At 45.7% G+C, this 20,803-nt stretch overlaps 4 protein-coding genes across 8 annotated transcripts in view; 3 read left to right on the top strand and 1 right to left on the bottom strand.

The window, feature by feature from the left end:
- Positions 1-426: 426 nt before the first annotated feature.
- Positions 427-3,892, bottom strand: Cryab (crystallin alpha B). Its single transcript, XM_005347316.3, has 3 exons — positions 3,448-3,892; positions 2,279-2,401; positions 427-769 (listed from the first exon to the last, which is right to left on the bottom strand). Exons 1-3 carry the CDS (start codon positions 3,646-3,648, stop codon positions 566-568), a joined length of 528 nt encoding a protein of 175 aa, XP_005347373.1. The 5' UTR covers positions 3,649-3,892; the 3' UTR covers positions 427-565.
- On the top strand, positions 2,415-5,762 carry Hspb2 (heat shock protein family B (small) member 2). 5 transcript variants are annotated; one of them, XM_026779474.1, is made up of 4 exons: positions 2,415-2,946; positions 3,213-3,388; positions 4,566-4,727; positions 5,283-5,762. In XM_026779474.1, exons 3-4 carry the CDS (start codon positions 4,634-4,636, stop codon positions 5,570-5,572), a joined length of 384 nt encoding a protein of 127 aa, XP_026635275.1. In that variant the 5' UTR covers positions 2,415-2,946; positions 3,213-3,388; positions 4,566-4,633; the 3' UTR covers positions 5,573-5,762. The 5 variants fall into 5 exon arrangements, with proteins under 5 accessions (XP_026635275.1, XP_026635272.1, XP_026635273.1 ...); XM_026779471.1 differs by having other exon boundaries at positions 5,121-5,762; XM_026779472.1 differs by having other exon boundaries at positions 4,361-4,727; positions 5,121-5,762.
- A 5,789-nt stretch (positions 5,763-11,551) lies between these two features.
- C5H11orf52 (chromosome 5 C11orf52 homolog) lies at positions 11,552-17,367 on the top strand. The gene is made up of 4 exons (XM_005347320.3): positions 11,552-11,692; positions 14,802-14,839; positions 15,746-15,816; positions 16,383-17,367. Exons 1-4 carry the CDS (start codon positions 11,619-11,621, stop codon positions 16,629-16,631), a joined length of 432 nt encoding a protein of 143 aa, XP_005347377.1. The 5' UTR covers positions 11,552-11,618; the 3' UTR covers positions 16,632-17,367.
- A 2,140-nt stretch (positions 17,368-19,507) lies between these two features.
- Dixdc1 (DIX domain containing 1) overlaps positions 19,508-20,803 on the top strand; it is an 83,115-nt gene continuing 81,819 nt past the window's right edge. The window contains exon 1 of the mRNA XM_026778991.1: positions 19,508-19,599. Coding sequence (XP_026634792.1) covers positions 19,543-19,599 — 57 coding nt within the window. The 5' untranslated portion in view covers positions 19,508-19,542. The remainder of the gene's footprint in view (positions 19,600-20,803) is intronic.

Here is a 20,803-nt window from a genome sequence, read left to right as displayed (position 1 = left end):
TTGTCAAGTCACGCTAAGGTCACCATGTCTCCCTGGTGAGGTAATTAATTTCAGAGATGCACCAGAGTCTTTTATGTGTGGCTAGCCAGAGTTTCTCTCTCTAGAGGAACTGATATTCCTTGGACTTTGCCAGGCCATCACTTGTTCTTCTTTTGGGGTTTTTGTTGTTGTTTAGCGGTTATTGTTGTTTTGTTTGTCCTCTCTAATCTACCCCTTACAACTCTGCCCTAACAGAACAGAGTGTGATGGACAAGATCAGAATACCAGAGAAAGTGGCTCACTCTCCTGGGTTTGTACCACTAGGAAGTGCTGCCAGTCCTTCTGACCCAAAAGTCCTTGGAGTCCCCTGAATCACAGGACGAGAACTGAATCCGTGACATGTGTAGATGTATTCAAAGCACACGGAATATGTACACACGAGACAAATCTGTTGCTGAATGGTATTTTATTAGCTTAATAATCTGGGCCGGCCCTTAGCATTAATAAGCTTCAGCACTCGTCACAGATTTTCATTCGTTGATAGGAAACTTCCTTGTTTTAAAAAATGCGGTGAGAGAAAGGGAGTCTACTTCTTAGGGGCTGCAGTGACAGCAGGCTTCTCTTCGCGGGTGATGGGAATGGTACGCTCAGGGCCAGAGGCCTGTTTCCTTGGTCCATTCACCGTGAGGACCCCATCAGATGACAGGGATGAAGTAATGCTGAGAGGATCCACATCAGCCGGGATCCGGTACTTCCTGTGGAACTCCCTAGAGATGAAGCCGTGCTCGTCCTATCCAAGAGAAGGAAGAAAGAAGCAGAGAAATAGGAATGGGAAACACCATCACTTGGCCCAAACTCAGACATTCCCTTCCCTTAGGTGAGACCAAATGGCCCTGACATCATAAGGACAAAAGAAATATCTGTAGTTGGGGGATATAGTTTGGTTGTGAAAGGCCTCCAACACTGCAGCAAATATACAGATAGCAAAGTCAAAGGCTGTTCATCCCGGTTTAACCCTAGGATAAAACTGCCCAGATATTACACCTAGGGGCACTAGCCACAAAGGGATGAATCTGTGTTGGTTGTCCTTTGGAACTTGAGGAAGCCCATAAGTGGTCCCAGTTCCTTAGGAATGTCTCAGGATATTCCATAGGATCACTGATATTATATAAGGTGACTCTATCATGGTGGTCCAGTCTTAAGTTATATGAACAAAACTGAAACAGCCTGAGAACATTAGATACACTAATGACGCACAGGTTCTGAGTTATTGATTTTGATTTGTTTTTTGAGATAAGTAGGATTTCTCTGTGTAGCTGTCCCGGAACTAGCTCTATAGACTAGGCTGGTCTTGAACTCAGAGATCCGCCTAACTCTGCTTCCTGAGTCCTGGGATTAAAGGTGTGCACCACCACGCCTGACTGAGTTATCCATTTTTTTTTAAGATATTTATTTAGTTATTCATTATGGATACAATATTCTGTCTGTGTGTATGTCTGCAGGCCAGAAGAGGGCACCAGACCTCATTACAGATGGTTGTGAGGCACCATGTGGTTGCCGGGAATTGAACTCAGGACCTTTGGAAGAGCAGGCAATGCTCTTAACCGCTGAGCCATCTCTCCAGCCCCCTGAGTTATCCATTTTTAAGAAGTAATCGTAACCCCTTTTCAGGAAGTCAAGGAAAAGAATTGCCAAAAGTGCCAGAGGAATTGTTGACCTAAACTTTACACCTTCTGAATTGCAAGGATCCACCCAAACAAATCTCAATTCACTGACTTTCTTACAACCAGAAGCCCGAAGCTCCGAAATGTGGACAAACCATGGCGTTTAGCATTAAAATGAGCAGAAGAAGAGCCATGGAACCCTGAACATCTAAAAGTCACAAGACCGAAATGCCTTCAACCCTGTAGTTAATATCATTATGGACAATAACCATTATGTACAACATACTCCACCTAAATCAGCGGTTGCCAGTTTTGATTACAGACTGAAATTACCCAAGGAGATTTTTGTAAAATGTTGATGCCTGAGTTATATTTTGAAAAGTCTTCTGATATTTCCATGTCATCAGACAACAAGGCAATCAAAACAAATACTAAGGGACCCTTCTCTCAGCAAAACCATAGCAATAACAACAGCTCTACCCCTAATTTAGCTTCCTAGCCATTGATTTGCAGCTCCTGCTCTAGTCCCTTCTGCTGGGGGCCTGGAATTCTGCCAGCCTCGGAGACTGGTGGCGGTGCCTGGCATCCAATGCGTACTCAGTGCATCCACAAAAGCAACAGACCCGTGCACACACCTGGCGCTCCTCGTGCTTGCCGTGAACTTCAATCACGTCTCCCAGCACCTTGACTTTCAGTTCCTCAGGGGAGAAGTGCTTTACGTCCAGGTTGACAGAGAACCTGTCCTTCTCCATCCGCATCTAGAATGACAGTGGTGGGGAAGGGAGGAGAAAAGATGGCAGGATATTTAGTAAATTGGAGAAGACTCACTGTTCTATAGATTTACTTCCTGTCCAGGTAATTCATCTTCCTCTTTGCTGCTAAAGAAAAAAAAATCCCTTTCTGAATGACTCTGATGCATGTGAGCCACCATAGTGTTCTACAAGGGACACCACTTGGTCATCAGTCCCAAACTTTACTTAGAGGCACAGGAAAGAAGATAGGTCACTAGGGGGCATGGCTTCTGCTGCCTCTCTACCCAATGCTGGCTTTGTCATTTGTGTAAAAGACAAAGGCCCCTTTTTTTTGTTTAGCTCCCTGCCAAGTTTCCTTCCCACTCAATCTGGAATGTTCTGCTGGTCCTGTCCTTCCAAAGCCCTTGCCCACTCAGCTCCTATTTCCTCACCCTGGAATATTTTTAAACCAGAGTGTTATCTGTGAGAGCTTCTGTTAATCTTATCTGTTCAACCCTTTTCCCACCCTGTTAGGACAAATCGAGGCTTCCTGGAGCAAGCCATGGAGTGAGGTGAGTATGCTCTCTCAGCCCTGAGAAACCCAGAAAATCAGAGGCAAAGGAAAGAGAGAGGTAGAATATAGTGATTGATGTTTCCAGCTCCTTCCAGGGGGCATGGAAAGTTCAGAAGGAGTGGGTTTCTCTCCAATCTCTATGATTGGAGATGACAAAATATGCCAGGACCTGGTTATTAGGAAGGTAAGTAAAGGAGTTGAAGAAGCTCTTAATGCAAATCATTATGAATAAAGCCAGAAAGGGACACCCTGCTTTATCTTTAGGAGACAGAAGATGAGCTTCACCGTGCACAGAAAAGTGTAGCAGGAAACAGAGGAACATCAAACAGAAACAGCTGCCCGAGGGAAGAGGAAAACAGTGACTTCATCTCTCTGTACCTTTGCACACACACGTGCCTGAGATGACTTAGGCAGCCACAAAAAGGGAAACAAACGAAGAAGTAAGTGTCCAGGAGGTTCCAGGAAGGGTGCTCCTGCCCTGGCACAGGGGCAGACTCACCTCTGAGAGTCCAGTGTCAATCCAGCTGGGTGCCCGAAGGAAGGAGGGTGGCCGAAGGTAGAAGGGGCTCAAAGAAGTGGCCGTTGAGAAGAGGTCAGACTCCAACAAATGCTCCCCAAAGAACTGGTCAAAGAGGCGGCTGGGGGAGTGAAAAGGGAAGAAGGGGCGCCGGATCCAGGGGTGATGGATGGCGATGTCCATGGTGGCTAGATGAATGTAGTCTCAGTTGACTGGTCAACTCCTTCAGCTGCAGCTACAGCCAGCCCCTTATATATGCAGTCTTGTGAAGCTTCTGGAATGGTGATGTCAGGGGTTTTATTATCCCAGCTCACCGCCAGTTCATGGAGACGTGTGACAGGATTTGGCAGGGTGACACATACCCAGTACTCACTGAGCTAAGAAAAGAGAAACACAAACACGGCTGAGCTGGCCGGTGACTTGTCATGGTCTTATTTCACTAGCTCTCTGTCCACTTCCAGGGACACCCACCCCCATCCTTGTTCTCTGGAGCTAGGACAGGGTCAGGAATCTCAAGCAGCTGGTGGCGTGCCCCTCCTCCTCTCCAGTCTTGCATGCCAGGGGAGTTGAGCCAGCAACTATCTTGAGCCTGGGCAGGGACTGGAATCTTCCTAGGTCGGGCCCCAGAGACATTAACTCTTTGTGGTGCCCTAGAGGAGAGCAGTGACCACGAACATGTCAGTCAGTCCCAGGTTATCTGATTGGAACCCTGAGTCGACCTGGGTTCAGAATACCTGAAATTAAAGAGACAGAAAATGCATCTTGCATCTTTGATGTGATGTGGTGTGCACAGTGCCTACCATTGAGAAGGACAAAAGGTGATACGGAAATGTACAGTTTGTGAAGGCCCAAACCCTCAGGCAGGGCACCAATTTCTTTTCCCAACTCACTCCAGGACCAGGACCCACCAGCTGTCCTCCCAGGCCTCTGCAACAGCTGAAGGGTGTGCAGCGGAGGGGACTTAGGGGATCCAGGCTGTGCTGGTCACACCCTCATCGCACTCTGGGCCCAGGCTCCTGGCCCTCCCCCAGAGGCATTGCACTATTTTCGGTGGTGTAGACCCCGCCCCCACTCTGACTGAGTCCTGGCTCTCCCTCCAGCTAAAGGGGTCGCGTCGATCTTGTTGGGGTTGCACTTGGGATCAGGGCTGCCAGTGGCAACCTCAGTCATGTCTGGCCGCACAGTGCCACATGCCCACCCAGCCACTGCCGAGTACGAATTTGCCAACCCCAGCCGCCTGGGTGAGCAGCGCTTCGGAGAAGGTATGGGCCCAGATGCTTCTCACCCCCACCTCCTGAAATTCCGGGCTCACCGCCCAGTTTCACTGGCCTCCACCCTACCTGCGGCTTAAGTGAACTCCTGGGCCATCTCCCACCCCAGATTCCCCCCTCAAGCCAAGGCTCTCCTCTCGCTACAGACTTCAAGATAGCCTTTAGACCCGCGGGGCTTTGGGTATCCGGGTCTTGCAAGCTGCATACTTTCTGGTTTCGCTTCTGTCCTCCCGATCCCTGCTTGTTTCCCCCATTGCCATCTCCTTTCCTTTCCCAGACCCTCTTCAGCAGCTTCCCCACCTGCTCTTCCCAGGCCCACATCTCCTGATCTCGCCTTTCATCTTGCCTCATCCTGCCTCTTGCTTTCTCTCTCTGCACCCCCAGGTCTCCTTCCAGAAGAGATCCTGACCCCCACCCTCTACCATGGCTACTATGTTCGGCCTCGGGCCGCCAGAGCTGGGGAGGGCAGTAGGGCAGGGGCCTCAGAGCTCAGGCTCAGCGAGGGCAAGTTCCAGGCATTTCTTGATGTGAGCCACTTTACCCCAGACGAGGTCACCGTGAGGACTGTGGACAACCTGCTGGAGGTGTCGGCTCGGCACCCCCAGCGTCTGGATCGACACGGCTTCGTGTCCCGAGAGTTCTGTCGCACCTATGTCCTGCCAGCAGATGTGGACCCCTGGCGGGTCCGAGCTGCCCTTTCCCATGATGGCATCCTTAACTTGGAGGCACCTCGGGGTGGCCGGCATTTGGACACGGAAGTCAATGAGGTCTACATCTCTTTGCTCCCTGCGCCTCCTGACCCGGAGGAAGAAGAAGTAGCCAGAGTTGAGTCCTGACTGCCCGCGGGAGAGCCAGCACCCAGTGAATCTCCTGTCTACGTCTCACGGGGATTCCAGAAGTCCACCACCCCAGAGGTAGCAGCATCCTCAGGGGAAAGGATAGGTGTATGGTCCACAGTGTATGGTTTGATTCTTTGATGTGTCATAGCCTTTGATTTAGTTCTGGGTGGAGCTGAATAAACCCAAACCTTGGGGCCTTGTTTGTGCTGCTCCTGTTCTGTAGCATGGAAGACCGAACCGCGAATGGATTGGAAGGTCACAGGGAGCAATTTCCACTGTGAAATGTGCCCATCTTCTCAGCGTCCTAAGCTCACACTTGGATGCTGAGGTCACTCCCGGAAGCTGACACTGGCTCCAGATCAAATTCCTAGCCATAATTTTCTCACAATGCAACAAAAGAGGGAATGATCCTGGGAGGGAGAGGGATAGGCCATCCAAACAGCCCAGAGGGCACTGTCTGAGCTGGTGATTAGAGACACAAAAACAAGGGTCTCCAGGCTGTCTGGCCTTTTTGGGTAGGGGTTAGGAAAATGTTTTTTTGGCTGGGGAGAGTTTCCTAAAGCTCTGGAGTGAATGTTTTGCTTTCCTGTATCAATGGCTTTGTCTCTGGGTGAGGGAAGGGGTATGCATACGTGGGCGTACAGACACGTTAATCCACCACTATCCCTGAACCCACAGCCTTCCCCTCTTGAGTACAGGGGAGGCCCATCTCTGATTTTGTAATAACCCGTAGAAAGGAAGCACAGAACGCTGTCCTGATCTAAGACTCAGGGCAGCTTCCACTGTCATCCTGCCGCGGCAGTGGTCAGGAAGGCTGAAGGCAATTTTAGTGCTGGGAGTGCGGTGTATTCAAAAATGTCGGCTGGTTGGGAGAGGCTGTGCCTTACTCTTCACAATCAAGAGAACGTGCATGTGTATGATTTGAGAGGTGTCCTAAAGAGTTCCTTTCTCTCATTCTTATACATACATACATACATACATACTCCAGGTTATGGTAGATATCTGAAATTCTTTCATTAATGTGATTGATTTTTAACCCAATGTGGTTGTTTTTTAACTCTTGGGGGTTAAAAATCCATCTGAAATCCAAGAAAAGCTATCAATCCTCTTACCAGAAAAATACACACACTTGCAAATTTGTCAGCTCAGCTTTTTTTTTTTTTTTTTGCCAGCTTAGTTTTTGAGATTCCCTACCCCTCTTAGGGATGTGTGGAACTCCAAGGTAAGAGCACTTCTTCAAATAATTTGATTATTGACTTAAAAATCGCTTTCTTTTCCAAACCAAAGCAAGACCTAGAGTGTAGCTCAGTGACAGGGTGCTTGCCTGACAGGCACAGACTCCTGGTAGAGCTCCAGCACCCCGTAATGAAGGGATACAATAATAGTATACCTCAGAGAAACAACATTGGCCATATTCACCTCTTCATTTACCTCAGTAAATATTCGTCAAGTAATATACAAGTCAAGCAATAAAGTGTGGGAGATAAGCATTGTAGAGATAAATAAGAACTGTGTATCTTTGATTAGCTACCATTAGTAAACCTAACATCTGGGTGAGAAGAAATGCAAAAGGCCTAGCGTAAGTCTGTTTTTTTTTTTTGTTTTTGTTTGTTTGTTTTTTGTTTTTTTTGAGACATGGTTTCTCTGTAGCTTTGAAGCCTGTCCTAGAACTAGCTCTTGTAGACCAGGCTGGTTTTGAACTCACAGAGATCTGCCTGCCTCTGCCTCCCAAGTGCTGGGATTAAAAGTGTGCACCACCACTGCCCGGCCCTAGTGTAAGTCTGAAGAGAACAATTTCTCTAACAAAAGAAGCACATACTTTATACCAGTGGTCAGAAAACTACCACTTGCTGACCAGGTTTGCCGTGTGTGTGTTTTATCTATTTATATAAATATCTGTTTAATTATATATATATTTGGTTTTTTGAGACAGGGTTTCTCTGTGTAACAGCCCTGGCTGTCCTAGAACTCGCTCTGTAGACCAGGCTGGCCTCAAACTCACAGAGATCCACCTGCCTGTTCCTCCTGAGTGCTAGGATTAAAGCTGTGTGCCACCACCACTTGGCATATATTTTTAAAAGGTTATAAAAGGAAGACTATATACATGGCCTTTAAACTTAGAATATTTATTTACTCTTTAGCCTTTTGGGAAAAGATTTTTTTGACTTGTTCTTGTATTATCAGCTATGAAATTAATAACATTTATCTTTATGAAAAAGTTTTAAAAATGTGGTTGAGGAAAAGGAGGTATATTACCTCTTTAGTCCTATCACTGTGACACTAAAAAATAGCCACCTTTTATAACTACAAATAAAAGCTTTAAATAAAAAAAGGAAGTTGGATGTAGTGGCACACACCTGTAATCCCAGCTCTGCAGAGAAGGCGGTAGGAAGACTGGGAATCCAAGGTCCATCCTCAGCTACATCATGAGTTTGAGGCCTGTCTAGACTTCATGAAACCCTGCCTGAAAATAATAATAAAATAAAGATTTTCAAATTCTCAGACTTCAGCCTGAGCAGTTTCATAATTTCTTTTATAGCTGAATTTTATTGGCTTACTTGTTTGAGGGAAGCAAGGCCTTACACTTATTAAGCCCACACTCTACCTACTCAGCCCTGAGCTTGTCTAAAAAAAAAAAAAAAAGAAGACTTTTTTTAAAAAAAAATTTATTTATTTATTATAGAAAAAAAAAGACTTTTTAAGAAGGAAACATTTAGCTGGGCAGTGGTGACTCACACACCTTTAATCCCAGCACTAAGGAGTCAGAGGCAGGCAGATCTCTGTGAGTTCAAGGCCAGCCTGGTCTACAAGAGCTAGTTCCAGGACAGGCTCTAAAACTACAGCGAAACCCTGTCTCAAAAAAAAAAAAAAGAAGGAAATATTTGAAAATCTCTAATTTAATAGAAACCTCCACTTCATCAAAATTCTTTTAAAGTAGTTGGGAGGTGGTGTTGCACGCTTTTAATCCAAGGACTTGGGAGGCAGAGACAAGTGGATCTCTGTGAGTTCGAGGCCAGCCTGGTCTAGAGAGCAAGTTCCAGGACAGCCAGGGCTACACGAGAAACTCTGTCTCAAGAAACAAAACAAGACAGAAGCACAAAAGGGGAGCACTGGGTAAGGAAGGAGACCAGGTCTGTTCTTAACCAAAAGGAATCCTGTCTACCTGCATGCAGAGCAGACCTTCAGCACAGCCACTGGTTTTCTAGGAACCAAAGGAAGAATTTAGGATGTGACTTTAAGGAAGATAGCTGTGGAGCTGAATCCAAAGGTCAACCATTTTTCATGTAACTGTACCTACCAAACAACCTGCTTTTAAAAGAAAACATTTAGTAATTTCAATGCTGGGCAATTGTTTTAAAAACACTTTAGTACTGAAAGTTTTAATTTTATGATGCAATGATTACTATGAAAACAATGGGTGACTATTTGTCATGGAATTTCACAAAGCATCAGTTAGTTACATGATGCATGAAAGATTTTCTTCCTTTCTAATAAACAATTGTATTTCTGGATCTCAAAAACAAAACAAAACAAAACAAAACCTTCTTTTAAAAGTTATTAATCAAGTTCTGTGACATTTTGAGCTTCAGAGACTTGGAATTTCACAAATAGCCTATTCATTTTTCTTTTTGGACATTTATATATACAAATATATATTTACAAAATACATTTATATGTGTGTATATACAAGTATTTGCATATATAAATACTTACATATATATCTACACAATATATATGTGTATACACATCTATGTGTGCAGATATGTATATGTAAGTATTTATATGTGTAATAATAAATATACATATATACATACACACACACATACACACACACACACACACACACACACACACACATATATATATATATATATATATATATATATATATATATATATTCCCTCCTGCCTTAGACTCCAGAATATCTAGAATATCTGCAACTATAGGCTGGCACAGAATCTTAAAAGGCTTGGGTCCTGGAACGCTAGCTAGGGATGTCAAGGGAATGAAGAACAGATGCACAGACAAACATATAATGAGGCCGGGTTCAGGTTCTCTAGTACCCCAGCATGTTTATTAGATAAAGCACAGAGAAAGGTCAGCAAACTTTGGGGAGGAGGAGGTCGAAGTTGCTAGCCTTTTTACACACTGATCAATTGCTCATAAACATTCATACTCGAAAGGCTGAGCCCGTATCAAAATATACATTCACTCAGGACTTCGGCCACACAGGGCATCCTGCATGCTGGCAAAACCAGGGCTGGCTCGTTTCTTTTAAAGCTCCTCCTGCCCCCAAACACACTGCAATTGTGCTTCGTCCTTCCTCTCACATCTTGTAGCGCTTTCTGTACCACCCCCCCCCACACACACACATACAACGTTCTTTTGTAACACACTGACGAGAGAGCTTGAAAGTCAACTAAAATCATTCCAGACGCGGACTGTCCAGGTCAGATTTCAATAGAATACTCATTCGCCTGTGTTATCTCTCCACGCTTGTATTAATCTGCTTAAGGCATATCAGGTTTTAGACCCCAAGTGCCTTTTGTCTTCCCTGTGGAGGTTTCTGGCCCCCTGTAAATTACCTAAAGAGTTGGCTGGCAATGGAGCAGGTTATGAAGGGCTTTGAGAATTCTATGCCATAAGTAACAGGAAATGACGCCTGGCTTTTGAGTCAGAGAGATGAAGCAGGTAACAGGATGAAAAGAATATAGTTAATAGTAAAATACAGAATGGCCTGCAGCATGTGCAAGTATTGGAACACGAGATACTAAAATAAAATGCTTTACCATCTGATCAGTGGCTGAGAACAAGAAGTAATAATAGTAAGAATAGCTAAGACTTACTGAGTGAGTTCCATGGGCCAGGCCCTGGACTAAAGCTTTATATAGATACATCTCATTCAAGACTCATGAATGGAGAAGGTGACCATTCTCATCCCCATTTTTCATCAGGTGGGGAGGAGTTCAGAAACCAACGTACTTTGTGGAGTGCAGGGTTGATTATGGACATCACAGGGCAACACTTAAGATGCCAAGAAAATGTTTAGGATTGGAATTATGGGTTCCAAAGATTTTCTTGGAGCCATGTTTTCCTCTTTTGTCGTTGCCGTTGATTTGAGACAGGGTACCTCTATGAATTTCTGGCTGTCCTGGACCTTGCTTGGTGGACTAGCTAACCTCAAACTCACAGAGATCCCCATTCCTCTGCTTCCCGAATGCTGGGATTAAAGACATGCACCACCATACCCAACCTGGAAATGTATTTTGTAAGGGAATTCGCTCAGCTGTGTCATAGACGCCGGTCAGTGAGTAACGGGTCCAGATCTGGGTCATTGGAGGCAGAAACTCCAGCCAGGTGTAGGTGGAGATTTTGTAGTCCTAAACTGGGAAGAGAACAGTCAGTGCTCCATTCCAACCACAGAACCATCTGCTTTATACCAGAAAGAGGATTAGGTAATGCATCCGGGGCGATTATGCTTCACTGTGCTGGAAATCTAGATGGTAAACGGCTAGGAGGTTTGCCCCCGCTAATTCTAATAGTGAGAACTTGAGAGCATTCCATTTCCCCCCATTTCAGGTTCCAAAAGCCTCTAGGATTCAATCCCATATTGTTGTGAACATAAGAAACTTGTACCAACTACCTTGACAGTAAAACTCAAACCTAAGGGTGGTAAGGGCGGACATGAGGGGGGGGGCTGTAATCGTTAAGGATATATTTCAAAGGCAGTGAGATGCAGGGAGAAACATTTCCTGTGGAGACTCGGAGCCCTTTTGTATCTCAGGTTTCTTTTTTAAAACGAAGCTTGCAGCTCAAAGTTTACAGTTTCATCAAAAGAAGCTCAAATCCCAAAGGTGAGATAACTCTCACCTAGAGTCCTTGTGTGTTTCTACCCTCCGGCTGGGAACAGTCACCTGGGAATGATTCCACCAGGTGGCTTCCAAGGGCCAACCTACTTGGTTGAAATCTGACACTGACAGCGACTCCCTGGGAGCTGCTGCGCTTCGCTCAACAGCGAACCAGGAAATGCGCAAACCTCTTTATGTCGGAACACCAGCTGGGCTTCCTGGGAGACACATCCGCCATGGGAAACAGGCTGTGCTGTGGGGGAAACTGGTGAGTAGGGTCGAGACGTGGAGGGGACCGTCTCCGGTGGGTGGTGGATATGAAACCCCGAGAATCAGAGAGGGCCTGGAGAGACCGTGCCTTCCTCCACCCGTCACGTCCTGGATAGAACCCTAGAGCAGTACCTTAGCGGGATTTAGAGCACACAGCACTCTGTAGAGGGCAGAGTTAGCTGGACTGGTGAACCGGCCTTGATTCTCTCTCCTCTCCTTTTTCCTGCTCTACTTTTCTTCTTTTCCCAGATCATAATAATTGGAGCCTCTGACCGCTCTTTAGGTGCATTCACTTATAATCTCGATGAACTGTCCCAACACTTCTATGAGTGGTCTTACCGTTGCTCCCATCATAAACCAGTCAGGAAGCAGAGGCGCGGAGAAGTTAACTCATATGTCTGTCACATGACTAGGAACTTAGCAGGTAAAACAAGATTCCAAACCAGTCAGCTCGACTTCAGAACCCATACTTTCCTGGCTAGGTAATCACAGAGGCAAGCATGGATTGAGCAACAGGATTTGGACAAATGTTTGTTTGAAATGGCCGAAGTGGGAAGAAGAGTGTCCATGGGAAATATAGCTTTTATGCTGTTTGCTGTATGGCTTCAGGCAGGCCTGTAAATTCTCTAAGCCCTCACATTTGTAAAATACACAGCCCCTATTGTCTGCAGCATGGGTTTGTTTGGAGAGCAAAAGCTAGTAAAAATGAAAAACAAAAATAACAACAAAAAAACCTAATAATAGATTATTTGTGGTTTTATAACTTCCCCCCTGGGTGTTCACCACTACTACAAACTCCCAAATATGGTTCGATTCTGTCAGCTGCCTTCTAGCTATATTATTCCATGTCTGGGGCAAAGTTCAAAGATACTTATCTACAAATGAGCATCACGTGTAGAGAGAAAAGTGAGGTACATTGGGAAGCATCTAAAATTTGAAGACAGAATACTGGACTCAAGTCCTGTGTCTGCTAGTTCATTTGTCTATTTGCTTATTAAACAAATATTTACTGAGCATGTGCTCTGTACCAGGAAGTAATAGATACAGAAGGTAGCAATAAAAAGAAATTTGCCTAAGCATGGTGGTACATGCCTTTTGATCCCAGAGGTTGAGAGGCAGAGACAGATAGTTCTAGGGTAGCCGTGACTACATGGTGAGATCCTGTATCAAAACAAACAAACAAAAAATAGGTCTCTGTCTATATTTGCTTTTTGTTTCACTTTTGAGGCAAGTTTTCTCTATGTAGACCTGGAACTCACTTTATAGACCAGGCTGGAATCGAACTCACAGAGATCACCCTGCCTCTGCCTCCCTAGCACTGAGATTAAAGGCGGACACCATCGAACCTGGCCCTTATTTAATTTTTTTTGTTTGTTTTGTTTTGTTTTTTGAGACATGGTTTCTCTATGTAGCCTTGGCTGTCCTGGATCTTGCTCTATAGACCAGGCTGGCCTCGAACTTACAGAGATCTTCCTGTCTCTGCCTCTCAAGTGCTGGTATTAAAGGTGTGCACCACCACTGCCTGGCTTAGTTTGCCATTTTCTATATCTACCATTTATGTAGTGACTCACCAATATTGATGATTTAGGAAGTTTCCTATTTGGAAATAGTTTCTACCTATGCATGGTTATGTATTAAGATGTGAGAGTGATATATCAGACAGTATACACATTTATGTTTAAAGATCTTTATCCTTATCGCCACTTGCATTCTGAAAGGGTTGTTCCAAGTGTTATTCTTATGACCCCTGTGGAGGATGGCCCATTTAAGTTCTTTTAGTCTAAACTCATTCTGTCACCTGCAACCATCAGGTTGACTCTGGATTCAACGCAACATCCAACTTAGGAACAGGTTCTGTGCACTGAAGTTGGGTGACTATGGTCATGTATTCTCTAATTAGCATTCTCTCTGTCCACTTAAGCAGAAACAAGTAGGAAAACAGGAGTGACAAGGGGCAAGGTGTTGTTCCTTACCTGACGACTCTAGCAAGGCGGTTGTAACACAAGGCAAGAGACGAAGTAGTGGAGGAAGAAGCTGAAAGACCAGAAGCTGGTTTTCTGCCAAACCACTTAGTGTGTAGCTAAAGACCAAATACCTAGTTCTAAGGAAGTTGCCTCAAAACTGAAAATCACTCCAAAAGAGAGTGGAGAAAACACGTATGGAAAAATCCTGGTTCCCCCACCCCACAGGGATTCAGTCAACATGATTTAGATATCTGCACCTCTCTCTCTCTCTCTCTCTCTCTCTCTCTCTCTCTCTCTCTCTCTCTCTCCCTCCCTCCCTTTCGTTTCCAAGAGAAGGAAACTTCCTGAGGAGAGGCAAAATCAGACAGACAAGGCTCTGGTGAGATTTGGAAATATACTAGCAAGAATAGGCACCCAGAGTAAGCCTGAAACTATTCACCCCGTTTCCTGAGACAAGTGCTGTTTCCCTGGACATCAGTCATTGACAGTCACGTAGACACGCAGGCTCCACGAGGACCCCGGGAGCGGGGTTGCTGAGTCACCTCCCAAATTCAGTGTTCCCAGTTCTGGAGATGGAGTGCTCCAAAGGGCGTTAAAGGTTAAGCAAAGCATTTCTCACTTCTGTTAACTAAAAGCAAGGATGGGGCAGCAAGAAGGGTAGCCACTTACTGGAAGAGGGCTTTGCAGGACTAGATAGCCCTGGTTGTCATAGTTCCTAGGACTCCCTGAACTCCCAGGTTGCCAAAGACTCCACTCCACCCCCATCCCCAAAAAATAGCACTGAAGATTCAGTTTCTGGATCCAGGAATATATTCCATAATCTGGCAGCTTTCCCTTAGCCTCTACTGGGACTAGCTTGATGGACAATCCCAGAATAGCCTTCAAGCCAGCAACATCCTTGGCAATAGTGCCTGGTTGCCTAAACCTGTATTTTGGGTTTGGTTATGTCAGTTTTACCACTCTACTTTCCAGAACCATCCATCTGGGAGAGGTCTTGTAGCCTTTACAAGTACTTTCAGGCTGACCCTGGCACAGAGCGAATCTGTGGGGTGGTGGGAGAATGTAGTCCAAGACCACAGATCAACTGGAATGGGGCAGAACATACAGAACTCTTGACCATGGGTGATCTGCTTTTCTACACAGGAGCTGCCCATCAACTTTCCAGAAGAAAAATAAAACAGGTAATAGGGGAGAGGGTATTGAGGCCAAAGGAAATCAGAGAAGACAGTAAGGCCAACATCCTTGGAGAAGGCAAAGAAAAGAGACATGACTTTGGATAAGACAAAGGGAGGTGATATAACAAAAAGAATCTTTAGTTTATTGGGTCCAAGGCTAGCTCCGAACCTGTGGACTTTGCCTTTCCCATCACTTCAGAGTGGCAGAGTTAGTTCCTCATGCGTTCATCTGTCCACAAAATACAATCGAGCTCTTGTATTGTAGGTGAGCCATTCTGTGGGTTCCCAATGAGGAAGAGACACCCAGGGGAAGGTTCCAAGGTCTCAGCTCTGGAAGAGCTGAAAGTCAACTGTGAGAGGCAGATTCATGTAAATACATAATTATAATATTATCCATTCATGCTATAACAGAATACAGAGAAAGCACTGATGCCATGGGAATAATGTCAAGTTCACAAAGAAGAGGGTGCCAGCAGAGGCAGAGGAGTTAGCTCTTGCAAATTTGGGGGGCAGAAATAAATGGTTTGATTGAAAGTGGCCCACTGGTGTGGCTGAGCACGTACTACATTTTTGTAGTAGCCTGTTCCCAGGTCCACTGTAGATTTCCCAAGGCAGAGGAAATAGCTTACTCATCCTTATCTCCCCAGAGTATGGCCCAGAGCCTAGCACAGTGTGAGCTCTGGCTGTTGAGCAAGGAGGATGGAAGACAGACAGTCAGGGAGAGAATGGGCCAGGTCGTCTATCCGGGAAAGTCTGGGTGTGGGTTAATAGAAGTGAAAGAAGGAGGAAGGCAGACAGGGAGATTCGCTAGAAGCCCACTTCAATAGTTTATCTAATAGACATTTGAAGAGGGCAGTCTCAGTAGAGACAGGGAAGAGAGAATGAGTTTAAGTTGGCTTTCTTCCCCCACAGGGAGCCAAGCAAGACCCACATTGAGCATACTGAAGCAGCCACAGCAGCAGCTGTGTCAGAACAGCACAAAGGTAATGACAGGCCTCTGTCTCCTCTCAGGCCACACCCACTCAGATGTGGGATCCCAGGGCTCAGGTTTTTCACCCTCAGACAGAGTCCTTGCAACCATCTGTAGAAATTGCTGTGTCAGTCTGGGAAGATGGTTCAGCAGGTAAACCACTTACGTGCAAGCCTGCCTATCTGAGTTCGGATCTCCAGAACCCACATAAAAGCCACGGGCAGCGGCAGAAGTTTCTATGATCCCAGCGTTTCTCTCTTGGGAGATGGGAAACAGAGACAAGGGAATCACTAGACATTCTTCAGACAGCTAGCCTGGCGTATGCAGCACTGAGCAAGAAAGACCCTGTCTCAAACAAGATGGAATGCAGGGACCCTCTCCCGAGGCTGTCTTCTGTCCTCTACACGTGTGTGTGTGTGTGCACACACACATACATACACATGTATGGTGTGGGGAATTCATACTGTGTTACCTGGCCTCCCAAAGGACCAAAGTAAAGGGACCTCTCACCCACTCTGCATGGGAGGCGAGGGGCAAACCAAGGCAAGAACCTCTCTTAATTCTATTGACTTCCCCCAGGACTGTGGAACAACAGGACCAATGTACGAGCAAGTGTTACACCGGCCTGTACCTCAAAAGAAAAGTTCAGACTCCGCATCGGAGGAGAGCCACTTGCATTATGCGGACATTCATGTGCTCAGCCAGATGCAGCCGTATTCTAGCAAGCAGGTGAAACACCGGCATGTAGACACCGCTACAGAGTACGCCACTCTCCGCTTCCCTCAGACCACACCTCGGTACGACAGCAACCATGGAACCCTGGTGTGAGCCCTTGGAAGGAAGTACTGGTTTCCACAATTTTACAGTTCTGTGGGGGACAGTCTACTGCTTTTCGAGAACAGGGGTGTTGGCAGTTTTTCAATCTCAAAGGACACCAGAACATCGGTGAATCTTTTGGTTTGCCACTGTTATTGTAGAGTTGTGGTAAGGCTAGGCAGGATGAGTGCCAAAAAAAAAAAAATATGTAAGTGTGTAAAACAGTCGTCCTTTGACCACTAACATTATTTGAACTCTCAAATTCAACAAGAACCCTGTATGTACTTTGGCTGTTTCTGGTAGGAATTATTTAACGATATTTGGGTTTTTTGTTCATTCGCTGTGCCGCTGAGGATGGACTTGAAATTCTGATCAATTCCACTCTCTCACCCACTGTGCTGGGACTACAGACACGTGACCACTATGCTCAGCTATTCACATCCCCTTTACACACCTTTACTCCAAAATCGCAGAGGAAGCGCTCTGGGGGAGCTCTCTGAGCCTTCGCACACAGCCCCGGGGACTGCAGAGGACAATCAACCTTCAACCTTGTAGCTGGATCAAGGGCTCCAGACCTTAGCACAGAGATGGGAACCGGGACTGATTCTAAAGTCTTCTCCAACCACGGTCCACAAGGACTTCAAATTGCGCACACTAAAAGCCAGGAGAAGACAGCCTGGAGAAACTTTACCTGCAGGACTGTTAGCGCTCGTCTAAGGAACCGTTAGGATCAATAAATAAATAGTATGAAGAACGGGCTGAGTGATTGTTCCTGGGGCCGGGTTTTGCTACGTGTCCCAGCCCACATTGTGGAAGGGTCCAGCCAATAGAGATGCCCGCACACTCTCTAGTCAGCAGTTGGGATTCGGCTCGGCGAACAGAGGGCAAGCTCCCATTGGCTGAAAGTGGGAAGTGGGTGGGACCATATGAGCGGGGGTGGGAACATGTAGACGTAAGGCCTAGCGAGGAGGCCGGCACGGCGTGTAGTCTGGACGCTAGAAGGCGGGGCCAGAATGGTGGGGGCGGGTTCTTGGTCTACTGGAGGCGGGGCCTGCAGAACAGTAGGCAGACCAAGGCTTGCACTGGCTGGCTCTTGTCCCAGGCAAGCAGGCCCGACCTCTGCAAACCTCCGTGTCTCCATGGCAGCAGAAACGCGCAGCTCAGAAGACTTGTCCGCCAGGCTGGAAGATGCTAAGCCAAACGGGCCGATAATTTAAGAGGTAGGTGTCGAAAAGTGCTGGGTAGCTGAGATATATTATCACCTGTTGAGCATCCAGATCGGAAGTAGGGACACATATAGAGAGGGCGAGGTGTGGGGGTGGGGTGGGGGAAGGGGCAGAAGTTTTGGGGTCTGAGCTCTCTCTGAACCCCGTAGAGTCTTAGTGTACAGTTCTGCTTCAGACTTTAGATCTTGCAGATGAGCTGTAATTCACTTCCCTTTCTTAACCCATCGTACCTCTCTCCCAAAATGTACCTGTTGATTCGTTAAGAGGATGATTCCCTGAAGTTGAGTACTGACAAGGGAATTACAGCGCTCACAAACGCACACACGCGCGCGCGTTAGTGTCGATAGTATCGGTTTTGTAGAGAGTTTATGCGAATTTACAACGGTTGTAGAATTACATACAATTCAGCCGTCTCGTCATCATCATTATCACCACCACCGACCCAGAAATCGTCAGGCTAGTTTACTGACACAGACCCAGTTTGTAAGTGGGTTCCAAAGACTTGTGCTGGAAGACTGCTTTCCCTGCGAACTGGTGGAGCAACTCCCTCGCTTATTTTCTATGTGTTGTGTAGGAGTAAATAAAACAACCGTTTCTAAGGGTTCTTAACAACGAGGATCAAATAAAATGCTGTAGGTAGCATTATGTAAACATAAAATTCTGTAGACAAATTCTGCCTTAGAATTATAAACGCTTGGCTGGAGAGATGCATCAGAGGTTAAGAGAACTGGCTGCCCTTCCAGAGGTCTTGAGTTCAATCCTAATAACCACTTGGTGGCTCACAGGCATTTATAGTGGGATCCGATGCCCTCTCCTGGCATAAAGTCGTACATGCAGATAGGGCACTCCCATAAAATAAATGAATACATTAAAAAGAAAAGAGTTATAAATGTTAAACCAGGTGTGGCATGTTCACCTGTGACCTCACCACTTGAAGAGTGGAGACAGGAGGAACAGGAGTTCCAAGTCATTCTCTATTTCTATATTCTCTGTTCTATATTTCTATTTCTATATTTATATAATTTCTATTACAAAGAAAATTGGAGGCCAGCCTGGGTTATATGGATCCCTTTCTCAACCTTCCACCTCAATGTATAAGCTGTCTGTGGAGGTCAAAAGTTCTGAGTATAAAGAATAAGTTTCTGAAGAATGAAATGTGTGTCTGCAGCAGATCATCTGGTGTTTCTCCTGCTATCTGAATACATCCCATGGATTTTTTTTTTGAAAAGTGTAGGAAAGATGAGGGGGCAAGAAAGCATCCTTCTTATTTCTGTGAAAACCTAGATTAAAATTACTTTAAAATGTCACTGAAGAACTAGAGAGATGGCTCGGCTGTCAAGAGTGGTTACTGCTCTTCCAGTGAACCTGCGTTTGGTTCCCAACAGCCAAGCTCACAACCTCCAGTAATTCCACCTCCAGGGGACCCAGCCCCACTTCTGGCCTCTGCAGTCTCCATCTCCATCCTCTCCTACACACAACACATAAGAGAAAATCCAGCTGAGAAGACCCTGTTGTGGTTAAATAACTTAGCTGCTCCTCGGGCTCCTAAGTCTTATACCAAGATGAGTTAAGTTGGGACCTGACTCCTCCTAGGTTAATTTGGCTTTTGAAGTTTTTCCTTCTCCTATGTATTTTCATTTATCATTTTTTTCCTATTTTAAGGTGGCCCTGAATCAGCTCTTCTAGGGACACTGAAGATGGGGACTCAGGTGGTTATGAGAGTCTGTAACTCCGCGATGCCTGGCGCGCCCTCTGTAAGTTCTGGGGTACCGTCAGGAGTGTGATGACCTTACAGAAGTGTCAGTGATGCTCCACAGGGTGTAGAGCTGAGAATAAGACATTCACCTTTCTTTTTTACTTCTCCTTCTTGTAGGAATTCTAGCTCACTTTAGCATTAATTCATTACTTTTTTCCTGAAATTAATAAATCCAGGTAAAGGTTGAGAAACTCTAGCTGCTAGTCAGTATATATGCATTGTTTAAAGTTTGTTCAAACGTGTTATTTACACAGCATTTGAGAAACATTTCAGAGTATGATTAAAATTTAAAACTAACCCAGAAGTCTCCCACCCAAAAGCAAAGTGTGACTATTCTAGGCTATATTCTTCTGGTGTTTTTATCTATGCAAATGTTTTCCATGAGATCATATTATATACAAACTTTGATGTTGTTGACTTTGCTACATGTATATTTGTCTTTCATTTTTATTATTTCACTATTTTACTTTCTGTGTGTGAGTGTTTTGCTTCCACGTATGTGTAAAACACCACAAGCTTAGTGTTGACAGAGGCCAGAGGAGGGTGTTCAATCCCCTGGAACTGGAGTTACAGACAGTTGAGAGCTGGCTTGTGGGTGGTGGGGATCAACCCTGGCCCTCTGGAAGAGCAACCAGTGCTTTAACAGCTGAGCCATCTCTCCAGTTCCTGCTAGACTGACTTCTTGAGACAGAGTTTTGCTATGTATCCGGGTGTGGCATTAAAATCACTGTGTGAAAATTAAATTAAAATCACCGGCTGGCCTCAAACATGAGGCACTCCTCCTGCCTCAGCCTTTGGAGCTCTGAAATCACAAGTATGCACTACAACACCTAGATGGGCTATAATCATCTTGACCATTTATCAGTCTCTTGTCGTTGGACTTCTAAATATCTCCACCACTCACATTGCAAATAACCAACTTGACGGCCAGAGAGGTGGCTCCTCAGTTAAGAACCCTGACTCCTTTTGCAGAGGACTTGGATTTGAATCCCAGCACCCACATGGGAGCCCACAGATGTCTGTGACTCCAGTTCCGGGGGATCTGATGCCCTCTTCTGACTTCTGTGGGGACCATGAACACATGTGAATAGACACATGCAGGAAAAATTTACATATTAAAAAATAAGCAACTTAAGAATACTTGAAAAGCCGGGCGGTGGTGGCGCACGCCTTTAATCCCAGCACTCGGGAGGCAGAGGCAG

This window comes from Microtus ochrogaster, chromosome 5 (genome assembly GCF_000317375.1).
Source record: "Microtus ochrogaster isolate Prairie Vole_2 chromosome 5, MicOch1.0, whole genome shotgun sequence".
NCBI classification, from domain to species: Eukaryota; Metazoa; Chordata; class Mammalia; order Rodentia; family Cricetidae; genus Microtus; species Microtus ochrogaster.
The sequence above is the reverse complement of the archived record's forward strand: the minus strand, read 5'-3'. Positions and strand labels throughout refer to the sequence as shown.

Bases quoted from the DNA above. Each gene is read 5' to 3' on its own strand.
- Hspb2 (XM_026779473.1), top strand. From the start codon at position 4,634: ATGTCTGGCCGCACAGTGCCACATGCCCACCCAGCCACTGCCGAGTAC. The intron at 4,728-5,120 runs GTATGGGCCCAG...CTGCACCCCCAG, and splicing joins TGAGCAGCGCTTCGGAGAAG to GTCTCCTTCCAGAAGAGATC.
- C5H11orf52 (XM_005347320.3), top strand. From the start codon at position 11,619: ATGTCGGAACACCAGCTGGGCTTCCTGGGAGACACATCCGCCATGGGA. The intron at 11,693-14,801 runs GTGAGTAGGGTC...TTTTCTACACAG, and splicing joins CTGTGCTGTGGGGGAAACTG to GAGCTGCCCATCAACTTTCC. The intron at 14,840-15,745 runs GTAATAGGGGAG...CTTCCCCCACAG, and splicing joins CCAGAAGAAAAATAAAACAG to GGAGCCAAGCAAGACCCACA.
- Cryab (XM_005347316.3), bottom strand. From the start codon at position 3,648: ATGGACATCGCCATCCATCACCCCTGGATCCGGCGCCCCTTCTTCCCT. The intron at 2,402-3,447 runs GTGAGTCTGCCC...CTGTCATTCTAG, and splicing joins TTGACACTGGACTCTCAGAG to ATGCGGATGGAGAAGGACAG. The intron at 770-2,278 runs GTGTGTGCACGG...TCTCTTGGATAG, and splicing joins GCAAGCACGAGGAGCGCCAG to GACGAGCACGGCTTCATCTC.